The sequence below is a fragment of the Myripristis murdjan genome, chromosome 12 (assembly GCF_902150065.1).
Source record: "Myripristis murdjan chromosome 12, fMyrMur1.1, whole genome shotgun sequence".
NCBI lineage: Eukaryota > Metazoa > Chordata > Actinopteri > Holocentriformes > Holocentridae > Myripristis > Myripristis murdjan.
Genome location: NC_043991.1, coordinates 10,656,525 through 10,683,369, shown reverse-complemented (window position 1 = coordinate 10,683,369; position 26,845 = coordinate 10,656,525). Strand labels below are relative to the sequence as shown.

Below are 26,845 nucleotides of genomic sequence, written 5' to 3'. Positions count from 1 at the left end.
ATGTTTTAGATTGATTCACAAGGGTTGAGATGAGAATTTGTGAGTGAGGCATTACTGAGTTCCCTGTAGTTTTTCCTCAGTTCTCAGTTTTGTTTGGGAAACTACACTAATGCTGCGTCAAACTCCATCCGTAATTGGCTTGTAGGAAAGAGACTGGTTATAAAAGGTATATATTTTTGCTAGAATTGAGGTTTCTAGATCTTTCAGGTCATTGAAGGAACCTGACAGTGTGGAATCTGCCTTTGGGCAGCAACTGTGTTGCTGGAAATTTTTCCGGCAGGTGAGGAGGGGAGACGCTCCATACAGAAGCACAGTTTACCAGGGGGCTCGTTAGATGCACATCAGGTTTGAGCCTGTCATAACGGAACAGTGTACACCTCCGTGGCGCTAGGGGCCCAGGGCCTTCGCTGTTCACCTCACACCTCGCTAATGGCCATCTGTGGTCATTATAGCCCACCAATGAGTCATACCCACACTGCTGAATGCAGCCTCTGCTCCTCTGGGGCTGGCACTGTGGGTTTCTGTACAACATTGCTGCTGCTGCGGCTGTTGTTGTTGCTTACAGTGGCTGTTGTTATTGATGTTTATTCTCTCATTCTACCCCCTCAAACACACCATCCTGACCTCACCAGTCTGCCTGCAGTCATGCAAGGAGTTGTTTATCTGCCAGCAAGATGGGTGAGATACACACACGCACACACCAAATATGGACTCTCTAATGGAGGATCCTTTCACGCTGTTTCTCCTCACAGAGTATATCCTTCTCATTCTGGTTCAATCCCCCTCTCTTACCCGGCGTCTCCTCTATTCAGCTCCTTGAAACCCTCCCTCTCTCTCTCTCTGTCTTTCTCTGTCTCTCTCTCTGTCTCCCTCTCTCTCTCTCTACCCTATCTTTCCTACTACATCAGCCGGTCTGAGCCCGGCTGTGGATTAGATCACTGGGTAAACCCATGGTAGTGGTCCATCGGGCCTGAGAATGGTGGGCCGTTTCATCAGAAAACTCATCCCTCATGTGAGAACAAATGCACTGTAGGCGAAGTCCCTGCTGTGCTAGGGCCAGGATATGTGGATTCAGCTACTGCTGCCCCCAGATAAAACCCCAGCAGCAAAATAAAAAGCACAACCCGTAAAGGGATGTAGGGGGAAATTTATCGGCCTGCAGCCTGGCCCATGGTGACTTTATGTGTTTGTGTGCAGGGGCGGACAGCTCCATTTTGAGAATGTGTGTCTACGTGCCCTGCTGTGTGAGTGCGCATTTATATGAGTGTTTGTCTGCATATGTTGTGTGCATGCACGATACTGTCCAAGCATGTCCTAACACTGGGTGTGTGCACATGCATTTATTTTCATTAAGGTTTATGTCACTTTGTTTGATGTGCTCTGGTTGGTGGGGTTATGAAGGGATCACATGCATTTCTCTTCTTCCCCACTAGTGGGCAGCTCCCAGCAGGTCTTCCAGACAATATAAAATTCAGCAGCCTCCCTGTGGCTTTAGTAATTACACCACCCATCAGGACAGAGAGTGGCAGAGGAATACTAATGAGAGAAGAGAGCGACGACAACAAAGCGACCATCACAGCATGGACTCTCATTCATGTGTGTGTCCATGGACAAAGCCTCCTCATGAGTGAGGAACCAATTCCAAAGGATGACACCACTCACGGCCAATGGAATATAACAGCTATTCCATACAAATAAAATTACACATGATTCAGATCTAGGAGGGGGTCAAGGCAAAAGACCCCTGTGAGGAGCAAACTGGATGTCAAATTAAATTTGACTGACAGTGCTCTTTTTTATCTCATTTACCCTGCACATATTTTTCATTCCCTCTCCCAAGCTGACAATTGTGGCATGTAGCCAATTTTTGGCAGTTAGAAATATGGAGAGAGGTTTCATGCAGGGTGATTGTGAGGATATATGCTGTCACTCAATTTGCAGTGTTTGAGAAGGGCAAGGAAATATCTGCTGTTTCACTGGGAGGAGCCGAAGAGGAAGCCCGAGGAGAACGACGAAGCAGCAATCATAGAGAACGTCCATCTGGCTCTGCCAACTTCAGGCACCAAGGCCTTCCGGGAGAGTGGAAGACTCGGATGGAGCCCTCTCAGACAGGCCCTTATCTGGACCAGATTCCCTCACCTTCAGGGCAGTGTGGTGATAGCTCAGTCCCAAAGGAAGATAGGGAGACAGGCAGAAAGGGAGAAATATAAAACTCACAGAGAAATAACTGAAAAAAAAAAAAAAACTCATCTGCATCCCAACTTGGCAGAGACTCTATGGAAAACAAGTCCTGTGTTTTCATTGATAAATGGCTGCGGAGAGAGTAAGTGGGCATTGTGCCTCACTCTATCATCCAAACAACAGTATCTCTCCCAGGGAGTCCTTCCGTTTCCAAACCACCCCTACTGGCTTTGGCTTGAGCTGGATCTGCCAAGCCTTCTCGCCCGTAGCCGCCAAACACAGAATTATCCATCGCTTGCTTGCTCTCTCCCTCATTTCCTTCCCTCTTCCCCTTTTCTCCCTCCTTCAGTGGAATGAAGCCACTGACAGGCAGATGGGCAGATGGGGATCGACAGTGTTCCCCGGGCCGAAAGCTAATTGGGAAAGACTGGGGAGGGATTTGGCGATGCTGAAACTCCTCACATGATGGGAAAATCAATGCGTACTTCAATGTATTTGCATCATGCTGAACTGAGAGACTGCAGACTAATGTTGTCTCTGCTGGGAGTCATTAAGAATTTTGCTTCACCTCTGACCCCTAACACTTATAACCCAGCCTAGACACACGTGTGCTCTCCAAATAGCTGTGGGATGCAACAAACTTGTTAATGTTCCCTCCACTCCCTCATTATGCCTGTTAACACTGCAATGTTATTACCTCACCATTCATGGCTTTTTCACTGACAACACAGACAAATTTGTTACAGTGAATACAACTAACAAAATGACAGCCTAAATAATAATCTACAATAGCTGTTAAGATTTGATTCATAGGTGATGCACTGTATTTATTGCCACTGTATTTATTTTATCTGTTTTATTTATTTATTTTATTTATTTTTAATAAATAAAATTATTATTATTATTATTATTATTATTATTATTATTATTATTATTATTATTTATTTGTCTTGTTCTTTGCAATGGATGTGCCCCAAACTGAAGCCTCAACCTTACAATGCATGATATGCAATTTTTCAATGGGCTCAAACCATGAAATTCAACTTTATTTGATTGCTTAGATGACATTTAGAAATATTATTTCCGACTGAAATCAATATGTCTTGCCCGAGAAAAGATTCTGAGACCCGAAATGCATCCAGCATTTGGATATAGCACATAATAATTTGTTTCACTGAAGGTGAAATGGACCCTGATAATAATCATTGCCCAAAGTAAATACATCTTGAAAACAGCATGCTAGGTCTGCCGGTACCTTGGGAAGTGACTCCGTACCAGGAGGGGATAGACAGTTAGAATCTGTGCGCCACAAAGCCCACCTGCAGCTCCCCAAATGAGAGATGGGGGAACATAAAATACATGTCCTGCCTTCAAATCAGTAAGCCTACAGGGGACTGTCTCTCTCGGCATGGAACAGATTGGCCTCATCATCGTCTTACCGCCTGGAAATGGAAGAACAGTCTCTGATTGCACCAATACCTCCATCTAGTTCCTGCATCAAGTCTTGTTGTGACCCGTGCCTGAACAATGAAATTCACAAAAAAAAGTTGTTCCATGGAAAGCTTACCAAGAGAAGTGCACGTCCTCCTAATAGAAAAACCACATAAATGCTGACTTCCCTTAAACATCATCCAACACTGTAACAATAATTGTGACCTGAGATTTAGGATGTTCACCCTTCCCCGCAACAGTTATTAAACCACCGGGATAAACTGCATTGTGTGTCAGTATGCAGCACTGCATTATCCTGGATCACAACACTGATACAGTTCATCCAGGGGGGTTTATAGATAGAGCAGGAAACTTCCTAAACCCACTGGCTCTATTCATTGTTGTTATCTTTAGAGGAAGCCTTGGGATCTTAACCTGTGAACCCTTTGTTCTATTTGATCTGAGGCTTTGGCTTCCGCTGAAGCGCTGGCACCTCTTTTGCTAGCTTTTACAGAAACACATGTGTGCGCGCTGTCTGTCTCTCTCTCGCGCTCTATTTCCCTCTCTCTCTCTCTCTCTCTCTCACACACACACACACACACACACACATTCCTCAGTGTCTGGCAATGTGAGAATGACAACTTGATTGTTTTGACTTTAGCCAAGATGTAATACATGACATTAGTGGCACAAGGCTCAAATGGCTATAAATTTACTCTGTCTGGCAGTATTTGCTGTGAGATAAGCAGCGTGACAATCACAAGGCACGGCTTGATTGGAGGATAATCAAAGAGCAACCGAAACAAAAAGAAAAAAAATCTGAAGATTGATGGGGCAGATGAGAACAAAGAGAGGGAAAAACAGAATTAACTGTTACTCCGGATGAAAGTGAACAAACAAGGCCCGAGTACTGTTCTCACTTAGGTTTGAGTTCAGTGTGCTTGTAGCCCGTCCCTACTTAAAGACCTCATCCTAAGCAATGGCTGAACACAAATCGGGAAGAGGGGAACATTTTTACAGTTGTCATGGCAACATTGTCCGTCCTGGCGACATTGCTCTCATTGTGACAGATGCTTCTTTACACTGGCAGGTGAAACGAAAAACAGCCAATTCTCATTCTCTGCCAGTCACCCATTATATATGAACCCGCACACACAGACACACACACACACACACACAAACACACACGTACATCTATTTTCTCTCTATTATTTGCTGCTGCTCATTGAAGGAAAGTCAAACGTCCATGTGTCTCCCCTGACCTCTCAAAATAACCCGACACCAGCTCAGAGTGGTCGGATTCCACCCGCCATTCTCGTGTCCCAGGCTGCATTTTTATTTTTATTGAACACGGAAGACATGCACGCAGATGTGTAAATGTGGGTAATCCTGCTGATATGCAGTTGAGATTCTGATGTGGTATTTAATCTGAATGATCTAACTCAGAGACGTCTAAGATACGGCCCGTGGGCCAAATACAGCCCATGAGCATGCCTCATTCAGCCCCAAAGAAATTTTGGATAAATTAAGTAGAATCAGCTAGACGTAAAGGAAAAACCACCAGGCTTGTTGCTGACTGTTGCTGTGTTATACTAGTTTAGCAAACATATTATGAAAAAAAGCAAAAGGTTGACATGGAATGTAGAATATTTCAAGAAGGAAGGGCGAAAAAAACAGTATTTTCTTCTGGGAAGTAAATGGCAAACCTGTATGCTAGATATTCATTGCATTTCTCTCTTCTGCTTTATGTAATTCTACATTATGTGTTATTTTCACGTGTCAACATGCAATTTGTCATCGATTTTCAGGCTACAAATTGATTGATTTAAGGTAGTAAATGAGAAAATGGTCTTAAATATCCATGTGTCGACTCAAGTCACATTGACGTTTATGTTAAAAAAAATAAAAAATAAAAAAACGCCGCTCCGTGAAGGTCTCATTTGAATGAATATGGCCCTCGACGTAATATGACTCTGACACCCCTGATCTATCTGTCTGAATGTGTCAGAGCTCTTTCACCAGCCATCAGTAATTTCATATGTGTTTATGTATATCTTTTGACAGCACATTTTAGTGTCACGTGGCGTAAATAAGTCTTCATTTCAGATTTTTTTTTTTTTTTTTCCATTCCACTGAGAAACGTTTCTCTGAGAAATACAGGAGCACCCTGGAGGCATATGGAGAATGACTGAGACTGACAGGTGAAGGCTGTGATAGATGTGTGTATTTTTATTTTATTTTATTTATTTATTTATTTATTTATTTTGTTATGTCTGTTTGTGTGTGCGGACATGTTTGGCTATGTGTGCACACAACTGCATGTGTGTGTGTGTGTGTGTGTGCATAAATGTGCGTTTGCTCGACACAAAATAAGAAGGCGGTCTCATCAGTGCTGATTATGGGATGCAGCATTTCATGAGACAGCGTAAGATTGTCAATCACATCCGACACCCACTCGATATTTTGAATATATTTTGGAAATGCTCCATCTTGGTTTGAGAGAATCTGCAGCACAAGGGCAAACAACTCAGTGATTTACGAGCAGGAATACAGACTCCTTTCAGCTGAAACAGGCACAGCTGTCCGTCTCTGCCTTGAGTCCGCTGTTGCACATCTGAAACTTAATTTGAAAGGGATTGTGACAGGTGGAGACGATCCTACATCGCTTCATGAGACGGACTGTTCAGAAAAGCTGAAGTAAAGGAATCTCACCTAACTCCTCCACAGAATCCTCTCCTTGTTATACTTTGCTAAAAACCTGCCTGGTAGGCTCGGTAACCTTAATTAGCAGCAAATGCCTTAGTTTGTCTGTTTGTTTTTTTTCCCTTTCCTTTCCTTTCTTTTCTTTTCTTTTCTTTTTCTTTTTTTAGGGATTATTTTGTTAAAAACTGTGTTGGTGTCAGCAATACAGAACTTACATAGTTCATTTCTTACCTTTCTGTCTGCAACAAAAGGCAATTTGTCATTATCCACTGATAAGTTCACTTGGGAGTTCCCACAGGACTCAGTATTTAGGCTTCTTGCTGTTTTATCTTTTCAGGGGTGGCGCGGAAGGGAGGGTACTATAATTGCTCTTATTATTAGAAGCAGTGGTAGTAGTAGTGATAATCATAGAAGCAGAAGTTGTAGTGGCACTAGTAGCTGTAGGACTAGCGGCACGGTGGTGGTTAATCATACACTGCTATACCTCATCAATAGCAGAATTATTTATATAACTTGTATAACCTTTTAGAAGCAAAAAAACTCCCCCTGACCTTGCAGAGGAGTATTTGTGTGCTTCCTTGATGAAGATACCAAAGGGAAGCACGATTCCGGATGGTGAGAAGGGCATAATACAATATAAGCCTTAAGTGGATCAGTTCATTGAGGAAAGCCCGCTGGTAGTCACGGCGAGGGAAGTGTTTACTGCTCAAGAGCCCCTCCATGGGGGTATTAACCAAACCCCTCACAGAAAGTAGGCCATGCAAATGATGCCGAGCTGGGCCTGAGAGAGACACAGCTATAGAAAGAAAGGAGAAGACAGAGGGAGAACCAAGACCTACACAGAAGAAATGGGCCACAGTCAGCGGGACAAAACACTGCCAAATGTAAACGCTATGCAGAACCAGTTACCTGTATGTTACAGACAGTGCGGATAGGCGGCTTAATCTGGGCATAGCTAACACATTTCACCTGATTATTAGATCTAATCTTAAGTTATATTCAGAAAAAGTTTGACTTACACATAAAAATGTCATGAATGAATTTATCCTCATTTCTATGTGTTCCACGGTGATTTTTTTCCCCCTTGTACCTAAAAATACTCTGTCACAGACATTAAAGAAGACATGCATGCTTAGTCTATGAATCTCTATACCACAGAGGAAACAAAGGAAGAAAAGGGAAATAAGTGAGAAAGATAAAACAGCAAGCAACCTGAAATCGTCATACTTCATAGACTGTGATGGTTAAGTCTGCATTATAGTGGTGAGTCAGTACATTAAAAGCAGCCAGAGCAGAACCTCAAAAGCTTCCAGAGCTCAGATGCACACATGTCTGGAGTAACCTAGGATTTTAGGCAAGGGCGGGGAATTAGAAATAAATTCTCCCGGCTACTCCAGCAAAACCACAGACACCTACAACAACAGTGGGCTGTGCTGGCCGCGCTCATTTCCAGGCTGATCTCTGTATCCCCAGTGTGTTGTCTTCTTGGAGATGATGCATACAGTGCAGTATGTCCAGCAGGCGCACTCTGAACTGCTGCTCTCAGCCACTGGCTCTACATCTTAACTGCAAGCTTCTTGTGGTGTTGTTGTTGTTGTTGTTGTTTTCTTGCTTTCTTTGTCACTGCAAAATGCTGTAACCCTTGGGTAACCCTAAGCTGAAGCACACTGTTAAATACTTTCACCTCTCAGTCATGAGTCTTCACAAGTTTCTCTCTGAGGGAAATAAAGAAATATCATGCCATCTACAAACCAGAAGGATTTTTTTTTTTTTTTTTTTACTTTATCTGATACCACGTTCAGTGCAAAATGCCACCAAAGCCTCATCTAATATGGTGAAGGCAATCATGACAAAGGCTTGACATTTGACGCATTATCACAGGGGAGTGTGATGGAAAAGAGATTTTCAGCTTCTGGTGTGTAAAAGACAACTTCACCTCGGCACTCTCCAGGTCTCTATTTCAGACTGTGTCCTCCCCCCAATGGGAATAAGAGGTCAGATATGAGAAAATAGAGGTTGATGATGAAAAAAAAAAAAAAAAAGAGGCAAGTGTTCTGTGGATATGCAGCAGGGAAGCAAGATGACCTTGATACACAAATAGACCATCTTTACAAGTAAAAAAAGGAAAGAGAAGGAAAAAAAAATCATCCCTAAAGATATTTATCACATTTGGGTCCATTGCCAGGAAGGCAGATAGGTTTTGCTTTATTTAATTATGACCATCTATTCAGTCATATTTTTTATCTACCTTCTTTAAATATGTAGTGGTCTGGAGGTGGGTTAGGAGCTGACTCTTAAGATGTATGCGCACAAGGGTTGCGTACATGGTCAGATATTTTGGGGCAAAATAATTTGTGGCTAAAACCAGAATTTTTCTTCTTCTTCTTCATTGGAATTTAATCACATAGAAATATAAAATGACTGAAATTCCTGCTTATTAAAACTACATAGGTTTAGCTAACCCACTCTAACAACAATCCATTCTGCAAATCAAAAGAAATTGAGCTGTGAAAAAATGTGGTGGACTTGTGAACTCCAGTCAGTGGAGTTTCCCAGCATGCTGTTGGGTGACGGACATGCTGATGGATGGCGTATGTTCCCTATTTATGTATTTAGTATGCATGTTGACTGTGTATCATGTGGTCTTTGTGTTGTGTTAATGAGTTTGAGGATGGTTTTACATTATTTGTGTGCTGTGATTGTTAGTCTATTATTTTGGTGAAGCTCCATCTGCTATACATTTTATCATGTGATGCTTCAAAGTAAAAGACGGGATGTCAAAGTCAGCTAAATCAGGGCCATCCCTCACAAGTAAACCCACACTGCAAAACTATTATGTGTTTTATGCAAAGCCGAACTATTAGAAAAATGTTCTGAAGGGTAATTTATTTGTCCGGAAGCCATTATTTGTTTCTTGCCGGGTGTATCCCTAATGTGGATGATGAAACTCCATCAATAAACTGTCAAATTTTATGCCAGTAACATTTCCCTTATACGTTAGTTTTCAAAAACAGTCAGTGGATTAAATTCATTTGCTGACTGAACTCGATCTTACACGATAAAACTATAAGCTTCAACACAGAAAGCATTTCCCATTGGTTAGAAATGTGGACTTAAAATCAAAATCATTTTCACAGGGAAAAAAAAGAACTTTTTAAATGTTTCAAACATTGTCAGAGTTATTAGTTTGAATACAAACAACGTCAGGCCAATTATGCTTACACTTTGTAGCAGTAAACCACTGCCTAGGAAATGGAGTATATCACCTACCCCTGTAGAAGAAAAGCAAACCCTGATGAGTTAATCATGCCATTCATTATAAAGCCAGCATGGCACATGAGAATGTCAACAGTTAGTCTTGATCAGCATTCAGGGCGCAGTCATTCTGATTGGTCAAGGCTGCTGGTGGAATAAATGCCTCATTATTCTGGGCACAGAGTGAATGGGCTGGGCTCCCGCATTGCACGGCGTCATTAAAGTCAACATCTTTGAGCATAGCTGGCTTGGCTGTGGTAACAGTGACTGCCACAGCCCGTTATTCAGCCATCCTGAAGGGATGCATCCGCTGTTTTCCAGTGGCAGAGAGCGCAGATCGCTGTTCTGACGCATTAGTAATTGACACAACCATGCAGGAGGTGCAGCGCTTGGGGCATCATGCCATCCAACCACACAATGACCCCCTGCCTACTGAGACACACCATATATCTCTAAAGACAATGCGTGGCCAGCAATCTCTGCTGCCTACAGCTGGGCTTTTGTCTGGTCCTCCAGTGAAAACACAGGCAGCAGCACAGACAACCATACCCTTGCCTAAGCTGCCCTCTGCAGCAGCATGCGCTTGTTTATCACCTCACAACATATTGTCACCATCCGGACAAGCCCTTTGGAAAGATGGCAAAACAGACACAGTAGAGAGAGAGAGAGAGAGAGAGAGAGAGAGAGAGAGAGAACACATGAGAAAGAGAGTTAGAGCAGCAGAGAAGGGAGCATGAGAAGACTGGAGTGCATCATGGAGGGGGGAGAGGCTAATTAAGGAAGTCTGGATTAATTAGGCTTCCAGGCTGCCTGCCTCTCATACTCCCACTGAGCTTCATGCCAGTATAGGCCCAAAACCAATCCCCAAAGCAGGCCCACCTATTGTTTCATAGATTTCCTATTCATTCATTGGAATGTGTTTTTCACTGTCGGTGCAAGCCACTGGGAGTTTTGGGCTGTGCTGTAAGCTCAGCAAATCACTGTAAACACCTAATATATACAAATATATATATATATATATATATATATATATATATATACACACACACACACACACACACACACACACACACACACAGAGATACATATATATATATATATATATATATATATATACACATATATATGTGTGTGTGTGTGTGTGTGTGTGTGTGTGTGTGTGTAAAGCCTATCAAGGAAACATTATTGTTGGCTGTGCACTTGCATTTCCCTGTACAACTAAAAAGGTGCATATGGATGGCAGCATTTGAATTTGCAATACACGGAAATATCCTCTAGTTGATGCAGATGGCTATCACATTGTAATACCCCTTGAGCGATGTGTGCAGGTTGTATTCTATGCATGTACACATAAACACCAAATGTTGTGTTAATATTTGGTCTCTATTTCTCATCTTAACACAATTAAAAAAGGTTCTTGTCTTTCCAAAAGTTAGAGGTTGACAATACTCACAAAGCCTTCTGAAGTGCCCTATAATCTTAGTTTCCCTGCCCACTCGCTCATTTGAGTAATTGAATTCATTATCAGTTCATCAGGAAGTACAGGATAGAGGAGGGGAAGAAGGAGGTTCTTAGTCTCGGGTGGATACAATAAAGCCTCACCACCACATTCAAGGCAATGCTTGCAATGGCTCTCCTCCTTTTTCACCCGTGATCAAAATGGAGTGAAATGGTTTAGGAGACACTGAGGGTTCAGTGTCTTCATTTTAATCTCAACAAAAAGAGTCAAAGAGCCAAGCCCCCTTCAGCTCTTCTTCACCTAATATCCTTGGCCCCGTCAAGGGTGGAATATGACCGGATGAATATTTATTGTGGGTCTTGGCTTTGATGGGCCGCATGGATAGGTTGGGGAAAAACAAAGTGGAAAAAAGCTGGTGTCGCCATTTCTGGCCTGATTGACGTTCCAGCTTGTAGCAAGTAATTCATTTTGAGGGGGAGGCACAAGTGCCCTTGCTCCAGCTCCCGGCACAAGTTTATGATAATCCTAATAAATTATGATGCACTGCACAGACATTAAAAACTGTGATTGGCACTAAATCAAACAGGCTGTGCCTCTCAGGTCAGAGAGAAACGGAGAAAGATAGGGGCAGACACAGACAGGGAGAGAGACAGAGAGAAAGAGAGGTAAAGAGAGAATGTCTTTCCCCTGTTCCCCTTCCAACTATCCATTTCTCTCTGTCCTCAAATCCTCCATCACCACAAGTCCACCTACCCATCTCTCTCTCACTTACCCTTTCTCCTGTCTTTCTACTGAACTTGTATTTTTCCATTTCTTTTCTGTCGCATGGCCTGATCTCCTTTTCTTTCTACCTGACCACACCTTTCTTTGCAGCTGACTTTATAACTTCTGTTTAGAGTGTAAATGCGTAGAAGAAAAAGGCTGGTTGAAATAACACAGTATATGCTGAGGATCTGTTATTGTCTTTTTCCCGTATTAGTTATGGTTCCCTTTATGGCACTGTAGGTATTTTTGATCCGTTTTGCAGGTAATCTAATTCATGCTTGAATGAATAACCAGATTGAAGCCAACCACTTTAATCTCACCCAAGCACTCATGCCTACTGCACAGATTAATCCACCTTCATCATCTATAGCGGTCATGGGTGCAAAACATCAATTTGTTAACCCAAATCTGGTTAGCCTGATGTTGATTACTGGCGTGCATGGCCCTTATTATGAGCAAATGGAAAAAGAAAAAAAAAATGCTTTTTCATTAATATAGGTTGTTCAACTGTGTAGAATGAAATATGTGAAGGCTGAATTTTATCATGACAGGTCAAGTAAAAAATAAAACTTGGGATATTGCTTATATTTTGAAATGAAGATACTAGGGCTGAGGTATGTCACAGAAGGGATTCATTCTAAATTCAGAAATGTATTGACTGCAGCAGTGAGCAATTTGAGTCTGAAATGGAAAAGAATGGCCAGGATAATTAAAAACACAGTTTATATTTGCACTGATTGTGATCCCTTTTGGAACATGTCCCATTTTAAATGTCTGCGTACAAGCATATTGCCACATTTGGTGAGAGCACCCAGTAAATCAAATTTCCTAATGAATGTGTTAAGGCCAAGGTTAGTGACCCCTCCAATGTAAGACAAAATACTTGTCAGTGGTTATAATCAATGCCAACATAGCTCTGGGGGATCATATCTTAGATGCTGCATATGAAGAATGCTGAATGAATGAAATACCACACACACCTGCAATAGAACAGGCTGCACCGAAAGAATATAGATGAAATCTGCAGTCCCTTATTGGTTTCACCATTAACATTCATTTCAAAAAAATTATGGAGGGATTTAAATGAAAGAGAGACAACTGAGGCTGGATTATGCAAAATGGTTTGCAATAACAGGCAGATGTTCAAATTTTATCTACAGTCAGATTGCTCAGATACAATGCAAGAATAAGAAAGCATTTTAGTGCTCGTTGAGAATGATTTCAAGATTTTTTTTTTTTTTTTTTCCCCCACTACACCAGCCTAGTAATCTGGAGGGACAAATAGTCCTACCTGTACTTCTTGACGTCTTAAAACATATCTAGTTCTTTATGAATAATTACTAGGATGACTATAAAGGAATATACCCATTTTTTTCTGGATTTACATCTATTATTCTTTTGCATGAATACCAAACTGAATAAACCTTTCAGACAGTGTATGATGAATTGGCAACTACAGCATAAAAGACACTATACCCTTAAGAATCTTCACTATGATTATTGGGATTTTGTAATGCGGGAAATACATTGCCCTCAAACATAAAACCTGATGTGCCCATGCTTTTGCACAAATAATCACAATAAACAACAGTCTCATATACTGATTCTGAAAAAACACACAATTTGCAACCATCTGCATGTGGTCAATCACTTTTTTTTCTTTCTCAGTTGTTCAAGGACTTTGAAATGTCAAGTAATGCATTTCATGATTTATAGCAGACAAAAAGGCTGAGTTGGGTTTTGCACTCCCTATCCCTCATTTTATGATCATCATTATCTGTGATCTTTTTCACATTTCAAGAAGCAGTCAATGGATAGAGAAAGGAGTCCGGGTCCCTAAGTATCCTCCCTAGCTTCATGGCACAATCAATCCCTAACGTATCCATTGTCGGTTTTGTCAATACAGACCTTTTATTACCTTGCTAATCCAATCGATGAAAGGGACCATAATATTTCACTGTGAAAGATGGCCTTCAAATATGTGACAGTTATGGCAGGGAGTGCTCAGTGTTGCATCATAGGGTAGATATTTCTTGAGAAGGTGTACTTGAAGCAACCATATGCTGTTTTCTCTTGCTCCACCCCTCCCCTTATCTCGCTGCAAATGTCTTGGGATGCCACCCTGTTTGTAAAAGCCTTTGAATGCATGATGAAAACACAGGTTGGAACTTCAAACCTGTGACTTGGAACATGTGTTTCACTGTGTCCCATGTGTCGGATGTGAAAAGGCTGCGCCGTGGACATGTGAGTTTGGAATACTAAACTGAGGCTCCGTGAGTAGATGTCATCAATCATGAGAGGTGTACATTTTCCTGCAGTGGAAGACAGCCAGCCGGCATTGGGTTGATGCAGTGAGGCCATAGGGTGGTATGCTGGAGGTCGACACAGACAGGTAATTAACTAAATATATAAAATGTGCTTGACGCAGCAGAGGAAGGAGCTTTAAAGGAAAACAAGATGCAATAAAATGAAACATCTGAGACTAGATACCCTAACTGGGAAGATGAAGGTTACTTTGTCTGTGCATATATGAGTGGATGGAGCCAGCCTGCCCTGACACCTACTCACAGGAGATGGATCAAACCTTAAAGGCATGTGAAATTTTATTAGATTTTCAACAGTATATATAACGTTCTTCCCTCATGTCAGTACTTTATGTAAATATACTATAAGAAAAAAACAGTGTGATAGCAGTATTCTTCAGTGACGGATTGCTTATGTTTCTGTAGCACAATTAAAGCTGAGACACTCTTGGTCTGGTACAACCTCTAGAGGTTTTAGCGGCTAGGGAAAGCACCCTGGCCTTCCAGTTCAAATTATGCAAATAACATGATTTGAGTGAGAGGAATCTGAAACTGGGAACTGGGAATAAAAAAAAAATAATAATAACAATAGCCCTGTAGGAATCTTAATTTTAATTCCCTCAATGCCCCAAAATACTAACACGAGCTCAACGAACAGAGGCTTGTTATTTTTAAGTGAGCAGACACAGTGTTTTGTCTGAAACATCTGCCCGCTAGGTGAAAAAAAAAATAAAATAAAAAAAATAAAATAAAAAATACAAAGCTTACAACAGCATGTTGTCCCCATTTATGTGACTGCAGGATTTTCTTTGCAGCTTGCAGTTAGTTAAATTTGAAATTAGTCAAAATTTAATAGATTGGTGCACTTTGGTTTATTGGGACAGTTTTCATTGTACTTTTCCATGTTTTCATGTTAATCCAGAGTAAATGCTTTCTATTTGGGATAGTATATAATTCCAATTTTGAATGTAACAAAATTAGAAATACATACATAATTATATCCATCACTGAAAAGGGACATTGTACTGATTTGGGATTTATCATAGCATTTCCTTCACATTAAGCAAGGCTGAATCAGTGTAATTTACATTGTAAATGTGAGTCTGGAAATAGATGTGTTTGTGTCTTTTGATTAAATTATCTGTCCCGTTTCACTCTGACTTGCAAAATTAAGCAAACAGGTTTGACATTGTTTTGCTTGGATCTGCCCTTTACCTCTGTCTGCACTGTTCTGCGGTGCCGTGCAGTTTGATCTGACCACTGAGGAAAACATGCCAATCTGCTGGACTTTGCTTCAGACTTATGATCTTACCTCAAAAAAAATCTTTGAGCCGCCACCGATCAGAGGATGGACAGCCGTCTGTGGAGATAGGCCTGTGTGTCTTTGTGGATGCATGCTTGCCAATCTAGCTGTCGAGTCTGGATGGCTGCCTGATTTGTCTGGCTTTCTAACTGCCTCCCCTGTCTGTGTGTCAACTGCTTCATCCTTTTTGTCCATGCTGCTCTGCCAGTTCACTGGCATACCTGTCTTACCCCCTACTCTACTTCAGGCCCAGCTTCCATGCCTGTCTGTCTTCCATGACTGCTGAGGCTACAGAACAGTTTGACACAAATGTTGCAATCCGCACCAGAAGCTCCAAAAACATCTTCTCGCCTCTGGGAGAGCAGGCTTTGGAATGAGCAGAATTACATAATGTATTAAGAATTTATGCAGAAATATCTTCAATGTTGTACCATAATAAAGTTTTGCTTGAAGGCCCTAAATTGAACATTTTTTGACACACATATACTGTACAGGGTCCAAAAGACTGGCCAAGAATTTGCAATCTCCAGATGTTACATGTTGCAGTTTAGGTAGGTGTAATGTTACTATGGAAAATAAAGTTGTTTTGATGGCAACAATCTTTTCAAAATAGTATCGGCCAATTACCATGACTTGAAAAGCTGATGCAGACTATGTCACCACTGTCAAACCATCACTAAAGAGATACACAGAGGCTATATGGAGGGATGTAGACATATGTCCCTATGCAAGGATGAGTTGGTCTGTCCTTCTGTGAGGTTCAGCAGAGAAGAGCAACAGGCCAGAGGCATGTATTCCCACAGATTTCAATGTGGCATCATAAGGCTTTTTAACTCTCAGTACCTTCAAGAAATGCCGGCTCATGACTCTCTGGTGCAGCTGAGCACACACAGAACAGAGAATTGCCAAAAGGATGAAATTATATGCTATCTTTTGAGAATATTTCTCTTGATTATCTATAATAAAAATAATGGAATCAGAAAAAAAATGAATTTCCTAAGAATAATTAATTGAGAGCTTAGGCACTTCAGAGATACAGCCTGGTCCTCTGTTTTTGAGTGAGTTTCATGACCCTTGCTTTGGAAAGCCACAATATTTTCATCTGACAGCAGCATTACACAAAGATGACAGGTTAATTATACTTGACTCATTGTCCATTCATTAAATAGCACATCATTTTCTGGTGACTGTGAACAAGTCTGCACGACTTCAGTAGAAGTCCGTCATTCAACATTGAATATTCCTTGGTTATTTAAAAAGCTTATGATTCAGGGTGGCTTTTTCTTTTATTTTCTTGTTTCACAGCACATCAGGACTATAAACTGATGTGTAGCCCGAATCCAGGCTCTGAAATTACTAATTTTCACAGTTGCTCTTATTTACTGGTTTGCAACATGACCATTTGAATTTTGTGGCAATGGTTTCATCTGAGTAGCTTATTCAAGCTCACAGGCAAGAAGTACTCTAATTCGACTCAGTAATTTGGGATTTGATGCTGCTAGCCTGGCGTTACTACTTTATACATTTTTGCTGTTGTGATTGGTCAATTTAAATAAATAAATAGATAAATAAATAAATAAATAGGTTGAGGGTTAAAAACTCTTTTTTGGTCCAGGCAATGATGAAGTCATCTAAAAAGCCATAATGACAGTGTAGCAATCCCATGTATATTTAAATTCAGTTGGCAGTTGGTTATGTTTATATCATTAACAAGTACAGATGAATGCTTCATAGGGCTGGATCCATACAAATGTGCCCTATGTGCACTTCATATCTGTATTTCCATTAGAAACAAGATTCAACCACACACCCTGTAATTTATTTGCCTTCCCTTTCACATACCTGTTAACAAATATGGGCACGTGGGCAGCCACTAACAATTTAGCTACATCAAATAGGTACAAATTGCTGCAGGTATCTCGTGACAGTGGAAGTACCTCATTTCACTGCATGTTTTCTGCTCATTGCCGTACTGTCTCTCCATCACTGGGAGGAACTGTTGAGTAAATTCCAATTATGTTTCCTATTCTTTTATCCCCCTCAATATGCAAAGAATAGTTTGGCAACAATAAGCTTGAAATGCTTGAATTTTCTATGCTGCCATAGATGTTTTGGGGAACATGTTTGATAGCTGATACTGTAAAGTAAATGAAGTGTCTAAAATGGGAGGATAAGGACAACAACCAGTCTGGGGTGAACAAAACCACAATCAGAAAGACCATTTGTTCCAGATTGGTGTTGAACATCTAGTACTGGGTAAAAATAAGTCAGGGAAGCAAGAGGTAGTGTTGAGAGGCCTAGCTTTGAAAATGGCCAGTATCGGAGAAAAAAACAATGAATAAAATGAGCAAGATGATAGATAGGAAACACATTAAATGCAAATCCGAAGAAATGTTAAGATGGTGATCACTGACAAGTAGAGAAGAACAAAGGAAAGATACCAGGCCTGGAAATGTATATTATCATTGAAGATGCACTTGGGATTCATTGTAAAAACTGTAAGAGAAGGAAAATAAGAGAAAACGAGTCTTGTTTCCTTTCCAGGTAATGCGATTGCTATATTGGTGATCTAACACCCTCATTAAGCACTGATCAAACAGCAGTGCAAAAACTGACGGCATGGAACTGCAGTGTGTAAGAGACAGGATTAGGCGGATGAGAGAGATGTTCTCTCACGAGCGGTGTGTGTTTGAAGTCCCCCGCATGCCTAATTGTCAACCGAAGACACTAGCATCTAGAAGTTCAGCTTCCCCGCTGAATTACAGATAGCTTTTTTGCCCTTGGCTAGCCTCCCAGTGTTTGTGTGTGTGTTGATTTTTTCTGAGCAATTAACAATCTGACACCATGACCTTGGACTGGGGAGAGAGGCAGAGAGAAATAGAGGGAGGGGGGAAAAGAGGAGGGCAGTTTTATACCCCAAGCAATGCTGTAATGATATAGGACAAATTTCTGAGCATACGTTTTTACCTTACTGTTGTTATGATGTCTAACCACAGTCTTGACAGCGTTAACTTTAACTGAGCAGTCTAACTGGTTAGCTATGCCGAACCCATCAACCACTGGTGTAAACCACCGAGTTAAAGCTTCTTTTAAAGTCAAGTGACCCCCATACAATGGCTGTGTTGCATCTAATGTCAGCAACCAGAGAGTATTCAACATCAAGAGTTGCTTAGATTAAATCCCCCAATGCCTGACAATAGTGACAATTTTAATATGTGAAAGAGAATATTAATGACAAATTCAGAGGTGCATATTAAGTAGGAGAGATTCAAAATGGCACGGTACTATTTCTTATTGTAAAATAAAGCAACAGCTTATGTGTGTCTCAGCTAAAGCCATGTTGGTCTTCACATATTCCTCAATTTTTTGTTCCTTTTTTTCCTTCACAAAACAAACATTACAACAGTAGCAACTGAAAGCAAGCATATTATATTTACCGAGCTTGAGAATTTCAGTGGATTATGGTCAGCCAGAAACACTCAGGAAGCCTCGAGTCAAGTATCATTCACCAGAAGAAAAATGCTAATACTAGAGCAGACACACGAGAAGCAGAAACTCGAACTGTCAGGTGCCACATTCCCTGTGTTTCTTTAAACTGTGAAGGGTTTGTTTTTCAATGTGCATAAATTTTTCACACTAGAATTAGAAAATGGCATGTCATGCCCCACTCCTCCATTCTCTCATAAGTAGGATTTAGGGGTCTTTTTTTTAATGTATTGAACATGCCAGCTGTTCACATCCCACTTGCTTCATAATGTCCATAACAACAACAGCAGCATACAGCAACATAAGAATTAATTATCACACATTTTCTGCTTTGTACTTTGTTCTCTGCTGACATTACATTCCGATCATGTGCACTGTATGCAACTGGAAAAAAAAAAAAAAAAAAAAAAAATAATAGACAATAGACTAGAAAATAGACTAGACACCAAAACCACAACCCTGCAGCTCTTTTGTGGATTACATCTCATGTGTCTTCTGTAATACACTAACTAACCCTCCATATCCACTGTGCTTCTGTCCTTATATTTATATTTTAGGCTTGAACTTGAATGAATCAAGCCGCAGAACATGATTAAATTTCCAGAGTATCTTCATTACAACCAATAACAAACATGGCAAAAAAAAAAAAGAGGACTGCAAGCTCTTCGGGTATTTTTTGTGTAGATTTCAGTTCACACCAGAGGACTGTACCACCACTGGAGCCCCAGCAGCCAGCAAGAGGAGTCAAGGTCAACTGGAGTGATGGCCAGTCACTATACAGAGTTCAAATCCCACTGTCCGCTACTAAAAAGAGGACACAGGACACAGTCTTAACTATAGCTCATGACCATGACCTGGGTTTATAGGAGTGTGTCTATTCATTGCCACTTGTCCCAAAGCCACAGACTTTTAATACAAGCAATCACATGGAGTACCAGGAGTAAGTGCTATAGGGGGTTGATACTTAACAGCTTAATGACTCTGGGTGAATTATTGTTTTATCTAAAATGAGCACTTCTGTCCAACAACAACAGTTATGATAGTCCAGACAGAAGATGACTAGACCAGAGGAATGGCCAGAGTCAGTAGATGCTGTAGAGGGCAATCTTGCAGGGTCGCATTGTGCCTGTGATGCCGGCCTCACATGAAAATTGATTATATTCTGAAACAACTGGATTTCTGCCAATTGGGTATTGTCACTGAATGATGCTAAATAGATCTTCATTGACCTCTTTACTGGTTTATGGCCCTTAACGCTGAGCTTAAAGACATAATACTGAGCTAGAGATATGAGCTTGGCAAACAGAAATGCAGGCCTCAAATTGTGTGTACCTAAAAGGAAAATAAAGGTGCAGTTGAGTATCATCAGCATAAAAATAGTGGAAAAAAAATCTGTGGGGTGGAAAAAATGGCAGTGGTATTTAGCACAGTGAATTGAGAGTAGGTGCATAAGACACCTGGTGTGGACGGAATGGCCTCCATAATACTCGAGTGTCACTAATATCAGCAAATATAGCAAGGAACATCCAGTCATTCACTGTGTTGAGACTGCCATATTGGTACACTATCAACCACAGTCATCATTTGCTGAAAGTTTTGTTCCAGAGACCTTCATCTGAGACAATGTTTGTAGAGACTGTAAACTCATCAGAATAACCCTAACCCGAATCCAACTTCTAGTGAATGACATAACAGTGACGTTCAACTATCCCTTATTTAGTGTGGAGCCCCTGTAACCCAGCTGACCCCCTGGGGAGTCATATATCCTAATCTGGGAACCAGTGTAGCAGAGCTGTGAAAAATATTGAGAGAGCTGGTTTATAGCCATACATTCAAGACAAGTAAGTGTCTCGTGTGTCTACTGTCTAGCTCATGATATCATATAGGCCATGTTTTCTTCATGGAGTAGCGCTAGTTAATGCAAATAAAATTGTATGCAGTGTGACGTGATGAGCTGATGATTGTAATTTGGAAAAGGTACATAATGTCTCAAGGAGGAATAAAAATATAGAATAAAGAGAGCAAAGGAAAGAGAGAGCAGGGAGAAGCAGATAGAGGACAGTGTTGATAACCTGGAGAACAGTTTCTGCAGATTCGGCCATTTTCTGTCAGCTACAAGGAAAAAAAAAACCTTATTCACACAATTCACAAGGTTTCTGCAGCAAATGGGCAGATGGCAACAAATAAGCAAAACTAGGTCAAAGAGGTTAAAGGTCAAAGAATGATAGAGGACAGCTAGTCATGATACAACTATACTCTGTGAGAACAGTGGAGGAAGAGGAGAGAGGAGCTCCGGGGGACACAAAACATGAAGTGAGGCCAGACTACACAAGGTCCAAATATGAAAAAAAAAAAAAAGACTTTAGAAGAAGGTCAAGTCTACTGCTAGCTTTAAGAGGACAGGCAGAGGAGATGAGATCAAAAGAAGATATGAATAAAACTATGGAATTAATCCTTTCCAGGAATATCAATGAGGGTTGTACCATCTTCATGGGGAAGGGTGTCAAAGGGTGAGTTACAGTGATAGCAGAGAATCCAAATAAAAGACATGATAATTGTGAGAACGAGGGAATGGGAAATTCCCACTCAGTAGAGATGAGCGGTCCTAAACCTCCATGGCCTAAAATCCTAAGAGAGGCACTGAAGCACTGCAGAGAGGAAGTGTGTGTTGTTCTCTGGGGTATCTCTGTTTCAGTAAGAACAAGTGAGAGCAAGGGGACAAGAGGGTACTGTGTTATGGACTGCTGCCTGACCCCTCGATGAAACATATCACCACTTGCACAAGAGCAGGTTCTCAGATGGTCCAGCACATAGAAACAAGGTGTAAGATACAAGCAAGAACAGCATACACTGAGCAGCACAGACAGGCTCAATCACTTCTTCAAACTGCAGAACATCTGCACTAAGTATGGTGAGGACCCTCCAAAGTACACTACAAATGATGGTTGAATGCTTGTTGATTAACATTAATATTTCCAATCCTTTTTTTTTGGCTTGTTATACTCCACCGTCTAAGCTATGCTGTTCTTGCACTCACACACCCTTCCTCTTTTGGTTTCATCTTACTTGTAATGCTGATGAAACACAAATTCAAATTTATTTTTCTATTGTGTTGACGAATGTCTCTACCAAAAGGGCAAAAAGGAAATTATTTAAGTCGAGTTAAATAATTATAACGTGCAGTGAATACAAAATTAAACAGGTCATCAGTAATGTGAGGTGGATTCTTTCAGAACTTTCAGTTAGATGTAGCTTAGAAAATACTGGAAAGCTTTGGAAATTCTGCAGTAGAATAAATGTTTTGTCTAAGAACAGTATGTCAGGTACACAAGAGTGTACCTACTGAAAGGGAGAGAGGGAAAGTGATATTCCCACATTGCTGTAGTCTGCAAATATAGTTTTGAAGTTATTCACTTGCCATTGTACAAACCATTTCAAAGGAATATCACTCCTTTTGGGTTTACCAAACACTTCCTTTTTTTTTACATAAAGGTGTGTGTGTGTGTGTGTGTGTGTGTGTGTGTGTATGTGTGTGCATGTGTGTGTGTGTGTGTGTGTGTGTGTGTGTGTGGGTGGGTGTGTGGGTGTGTGTGCGTGCAAGGGGGAGAGAGAGAGAGAGAGTATCTATGTGTGCACAGGTATGCGTACATGTTTGTGTGTGTGTGAGCGTACATGCATGTAAGGTGCAAGTATGAATTCTTGTTTATTCGTGTGTGACTGATCAGTTGAGTCACAGGGTAACTTGGGTGAATATGTGAAGGAAAGAAAAGTCCTCAAAAAGCAAGCACTGTGGGTTGAACATGAGTGTAAAGATTTTTCCAACAATTATCCTGAGTCATAGCTATGTCAAGAAAAGTGTGAAGTCATCAGCTCAGGGAGAAGCTCTATGCTGTGACAAGTCTATTAGTATTCACATCTAGTGTCCAAGAGTGAATCTTTCCACCATTCAGCTATTCTCCCCACACAATACTGCTGATCAAATACTGAACAAAGGTAGAGCAAACACACAGAGCACGAAGCCTCTGTGATTTGAGAAAAAAACAACAACAAACAAACAAAAAAAAAAACCTAAACGAGCAAAAATGTCTTATCACAAACAAAGCCAGTTTACGCGGGTAAGATTTATGAAGAACAGCAAATGTAATCATTCTTATTTATTTGTATTTATGCCCAATTTTACAACCAAACACTTTTTTCTCAGCAAAGATTAGAATTTAAGTGAATATACAAATGCGCATCCAAACAAGAGATGTTGCATAGAAAGTGATACTAAATTCACCTCGACTCCTTCCAATAATAGTAGACAGCACTTCCCTAACCCCCCATGTAGAATCAGCCAAAAAAAAGGGGCTATGCAATCAAGTCACAGATTTATCATCTATCAAAAGCAGTGTAAATAATTACCTCTGGTCGCCTCGCTTTGGACAGAGTTTTGTTTAGGAGGGGTGGCGGTGGTGTGGGTCATACCTCGCATTCTCGGGAGCCTGAGATGGTATAGGTGCAGGGCCCGGTCCCATTGACAAGCACGTCCATGGCCTCCGAATTGGTGGGCTTGTAGTCCACATAGTACTCCTGCAATGGAGAGCTCAGGGTGCGCTCCGTCTCTCTGGCTTTCTTGCGGCGTTTTCTAGCCGCTGCCGAATGCTCCTGTAGCTGCTTGACACTGCTAGGATAACGCTTCCAGGAAACATAAATCACCAACAGGATCATAGCCACAGATAGAAAAAGGGCAACACTTCCAGCCACAATCTTATGGAAGGACACAGGCTCCAAGTCTTGCTCTGGGGGTGGTACCACAGGTGGTGTAACAGCCAAAGATGTGGGGCCTCCCATTGACCCCTCTCCTTTCTTTCCAGAACCAGTAGGTGATGAAGGAATGGCTGGATGGCGCTCAGTCTCAACAGGGATACTGGATGGGGTTGGAGGAATGCTCATTGTGAGTGTTGTCACTGAGTTTGAACGACAAACACCAAAAGCTTCAACAGCATCCATCACTTTTTCACCCTGGGCTTTTTTAGGGGAGGCACAGATCATAGTGGTCTCCTTTGCACCTCTGAAGTTTCTCAGCCAAGCCACCAGAGGGCAGATAGCAGGGCCACAGTCCCATACATTCCCAGCCAGACTGATGGTGGTCAGAGAAATCCAGGCAGCAACCACCTCCTGGGAGACATTGGTCAGCTTGTTGGAATCTAGGTTGAGGGTCTGCAGGTTAGGTAAGCACTGGTAAACAACAGCATCCAATTCTGTCAGATCATTTCCAGACAGGTCCAATTTCTGAATGGAGGCCCAAGTCCAGGTCAGGCCCTGGCTCATGGAGCGGATGCGGTTCCACTGCAAGTATAGTGCCCGTAGATTGTAGAGGCGAGGGAAGTGAGAAAAATTAATCTTAGAGAACTGGTTGTGCTCCAGGTGCAGCTCAGTGAGCTTGACTAAGCCTGAGAAGGCATTTCGGGTAATACTACGCAGGCGGTTATAACCCAGATCAAGGAACTCCAGATTTCTGCAATCTTGGAACAGACGTACTGGGATGCTTTTCAGAGAGTTTGAACGTATGTGAAGGCTGAGAAGTTTGCGCAAGCCCTGAAACTGTCCAGGTTGCAAGGCTTGTAGCTTGTTGTATGACAGGTCCAAATTACGCAAATTAGGGACAGGGTGGAATGTGGTGTTGTGAAGTGATGTGATCTTGTTGGAGCTCAGGATTAGCTCCTTAAGCCTGCGGACACCTTGGAAGGCCATCCCATCAACAGAGGCTATGTAATTGTGGTCCAAGTAAAGCCAGATGAGCTGGTTGAGGCCCACAAACTGACCTGCTCTGAGACTGGCAAGGCTGTTGTACCGTAAAGAGAGACCCTGACAGCCTCCTGAGAGGTTCTTGGGGACATCACGAAAAGCGCTGGACTCACAGTAGACGATTTTCCCATCACAGCGACAGCTCTTGGGGCATGGACGCTCACTCAGGGATGGATTTGCCGCCAGCCACACCTGCATCAGCAGTTGCACCACTATCCAGCGACGCCGGATGGCAGAGCCTATAAGGAGGGAGAGGGAGAGGGGAACAGAGAGAGAAAAATTCTGTGAATTAGATTAGGTTATGATTTATCTGTTCTTATGATTTTAACAATTATAAGTTGGATACTGATTTTTACTACTTTGCCCGGTGTGCAATATCAGAAATAATAGTGTCCCACAGCCTACAGCACCTTAAAAATGATGTTGAGAGGATATATTTATACACACCAGATCTAATGAACTATAGCTTGAGAAATAAACTGAGGTCCAGCTATCTTGGCAGGTGTGCTCACAACATCCGAAACATATCCTGAAGGAAGAGTCACCATCTCAATTTTACTTCTGGTTTTGCATGTTTATGTTCAACCCACCATGAGTACCACTGATTTATGCAAAAGACGTACACTTATCTCTAATGTCTCTGGCTCTCCACAGTAATGTTCATATGCATCATAGGAATCACTACTGCGTGTGCATCTAAATAAAAAGACACTAACCCCCTTGCCAAGGCAACCAGAGCTTAAAAGCAAAGTTGCTAAACAGCAAAGGATTATGAGGTGTGAGGGACAAGGTCATACATAACACCATGGTATTACAAAGGTAAGGAGACTTCTCCAGTTACAGAACTGATCCTCCTCTTTGAGAGAAGCCAGGATGCACAAACCAGGAGCCATCACCAGGCCTCTCCAAGAGAAGTCAACACTTTTTTTTACATCCTTCACAAAGAAGTCAGAGCCCTTTCTCCACTCACCACTAAGAAAGACCCAGATATCCCTCCAGTCTCCTAGAAAACTCAGAAATTCCTTCCTCCTTCCAAGAAGCCAGAAATCTCCTCCTCCACTCATTCACCTCAAAATTCCTCCATACAGTTTCCAAAGATGTGAGGTTCTTCCTTCACCCTGTTTGCATTGATGTCAGGTTTCTCATTTGGTCTATATCCAGAGCTGTCAGATTCATCCACCACATCTCCAGAAATATTAAGTCCCTCCTTTATACAAGTTCCAGATTTGCAGGTCTCTCCAGTTTCCAGGTCCCTCCACTCAACTTTCACAGCAATCAGGTTTTTCACCAGTGTCCCCATTCATTTCACTTAGGTGCATCCCAGACATCTAGTCAAAATTTCAAACCCAGTGTTTTCCAACCTACCTGTCCCTATGAATTCCTACAACACCTTACAGTGAGACTTTTGAAGAAGCTGTAGCATGGAATCTTTCTGATTAAAGCTATAAGCAAGCTGCTTAAAATCCATAGCTTCACAGAAGTAAAGCAATGTGTCAGCTGTGCTGAAGGATCCTCACAAAAAAAAGCTTCATGACAACATCAAATACTATTAGAGCTACTACAACTATGAGACCTATAATAGCTAGAAAATTAAAATCAGGAAATTTGACTACTGATTTTCTGATCCTGACGTCTGACTCATGATTTGAGCATCTTATTTATTTATGCAAATATTAGCAGAAATACTTTTGGATTTGGACTGTAAAATGATCATGGTAAATATCTGACATAATCGTCACTTTCACAATTATCTCATCTCATTGTTTTGTTTCATCATATTTCAAGAAAACAGATAATTTTTTCAGCAACTTAGTCTGTACTCCTCCATTCTCAGTAAAAGTATACCTATTATCAAATGTCAATGTCAGTGTCAAATGTTGCCATTTATAAGCGTTAAGTGTTTTTAAGTAAATTTCAATCTTCAATTTTCTAAATGTACTGCAGAGACTGAGTTACGCAAGATCTGAATAGGGATTTTTTTCTGCTTAGCATTGTCTTTTTCACTGCACCTGTCATAATGTTTTAGGCTAAGTGAGCATCTTTGTGTTGGGGGTGCGAGGACAAACTGTTTATAAATTGGCCTTTGAGTGTATTAGGCAGTTGTCCTGTGTAGTTCTATGGGGTCCACAGCACAGCCAGTTATGAAGTGCCTCTGGGATCCCTCCTGGG

The 26,845-nt window shown here is 41.4% G+C and overlaps 1 protein-coding gene across 1 annotated transcript in view; it reads right to left on the bottom strand.

Moving 5' to 3' along the window:
• Positions 1–25,976, bottom strand: part of LOC115369253 (leucine-rich repeat transmembrane neuronal protein 4) — an 88,221-nt gene extending 62,245 nt beyond the window's left edge. The window contains exons 1-2 of the mRNA XM_030065828.1: positions 25,763–25,976; positions 23,354–24,915 (exon numbers count right to left, since the gene is read on the bottom strand). Of these exons, the coding sequence (XP_029921688.1) occupies positions 23,354–24,915; positions 25,763–25,976 (1,776 nt within the window). The remainder of the gene's footprint in view (positions 1–23,353; positions 24,916–25,762) is intronic.
• Positions 25,977–26,845: the final 869 nt, after the last annotated feature.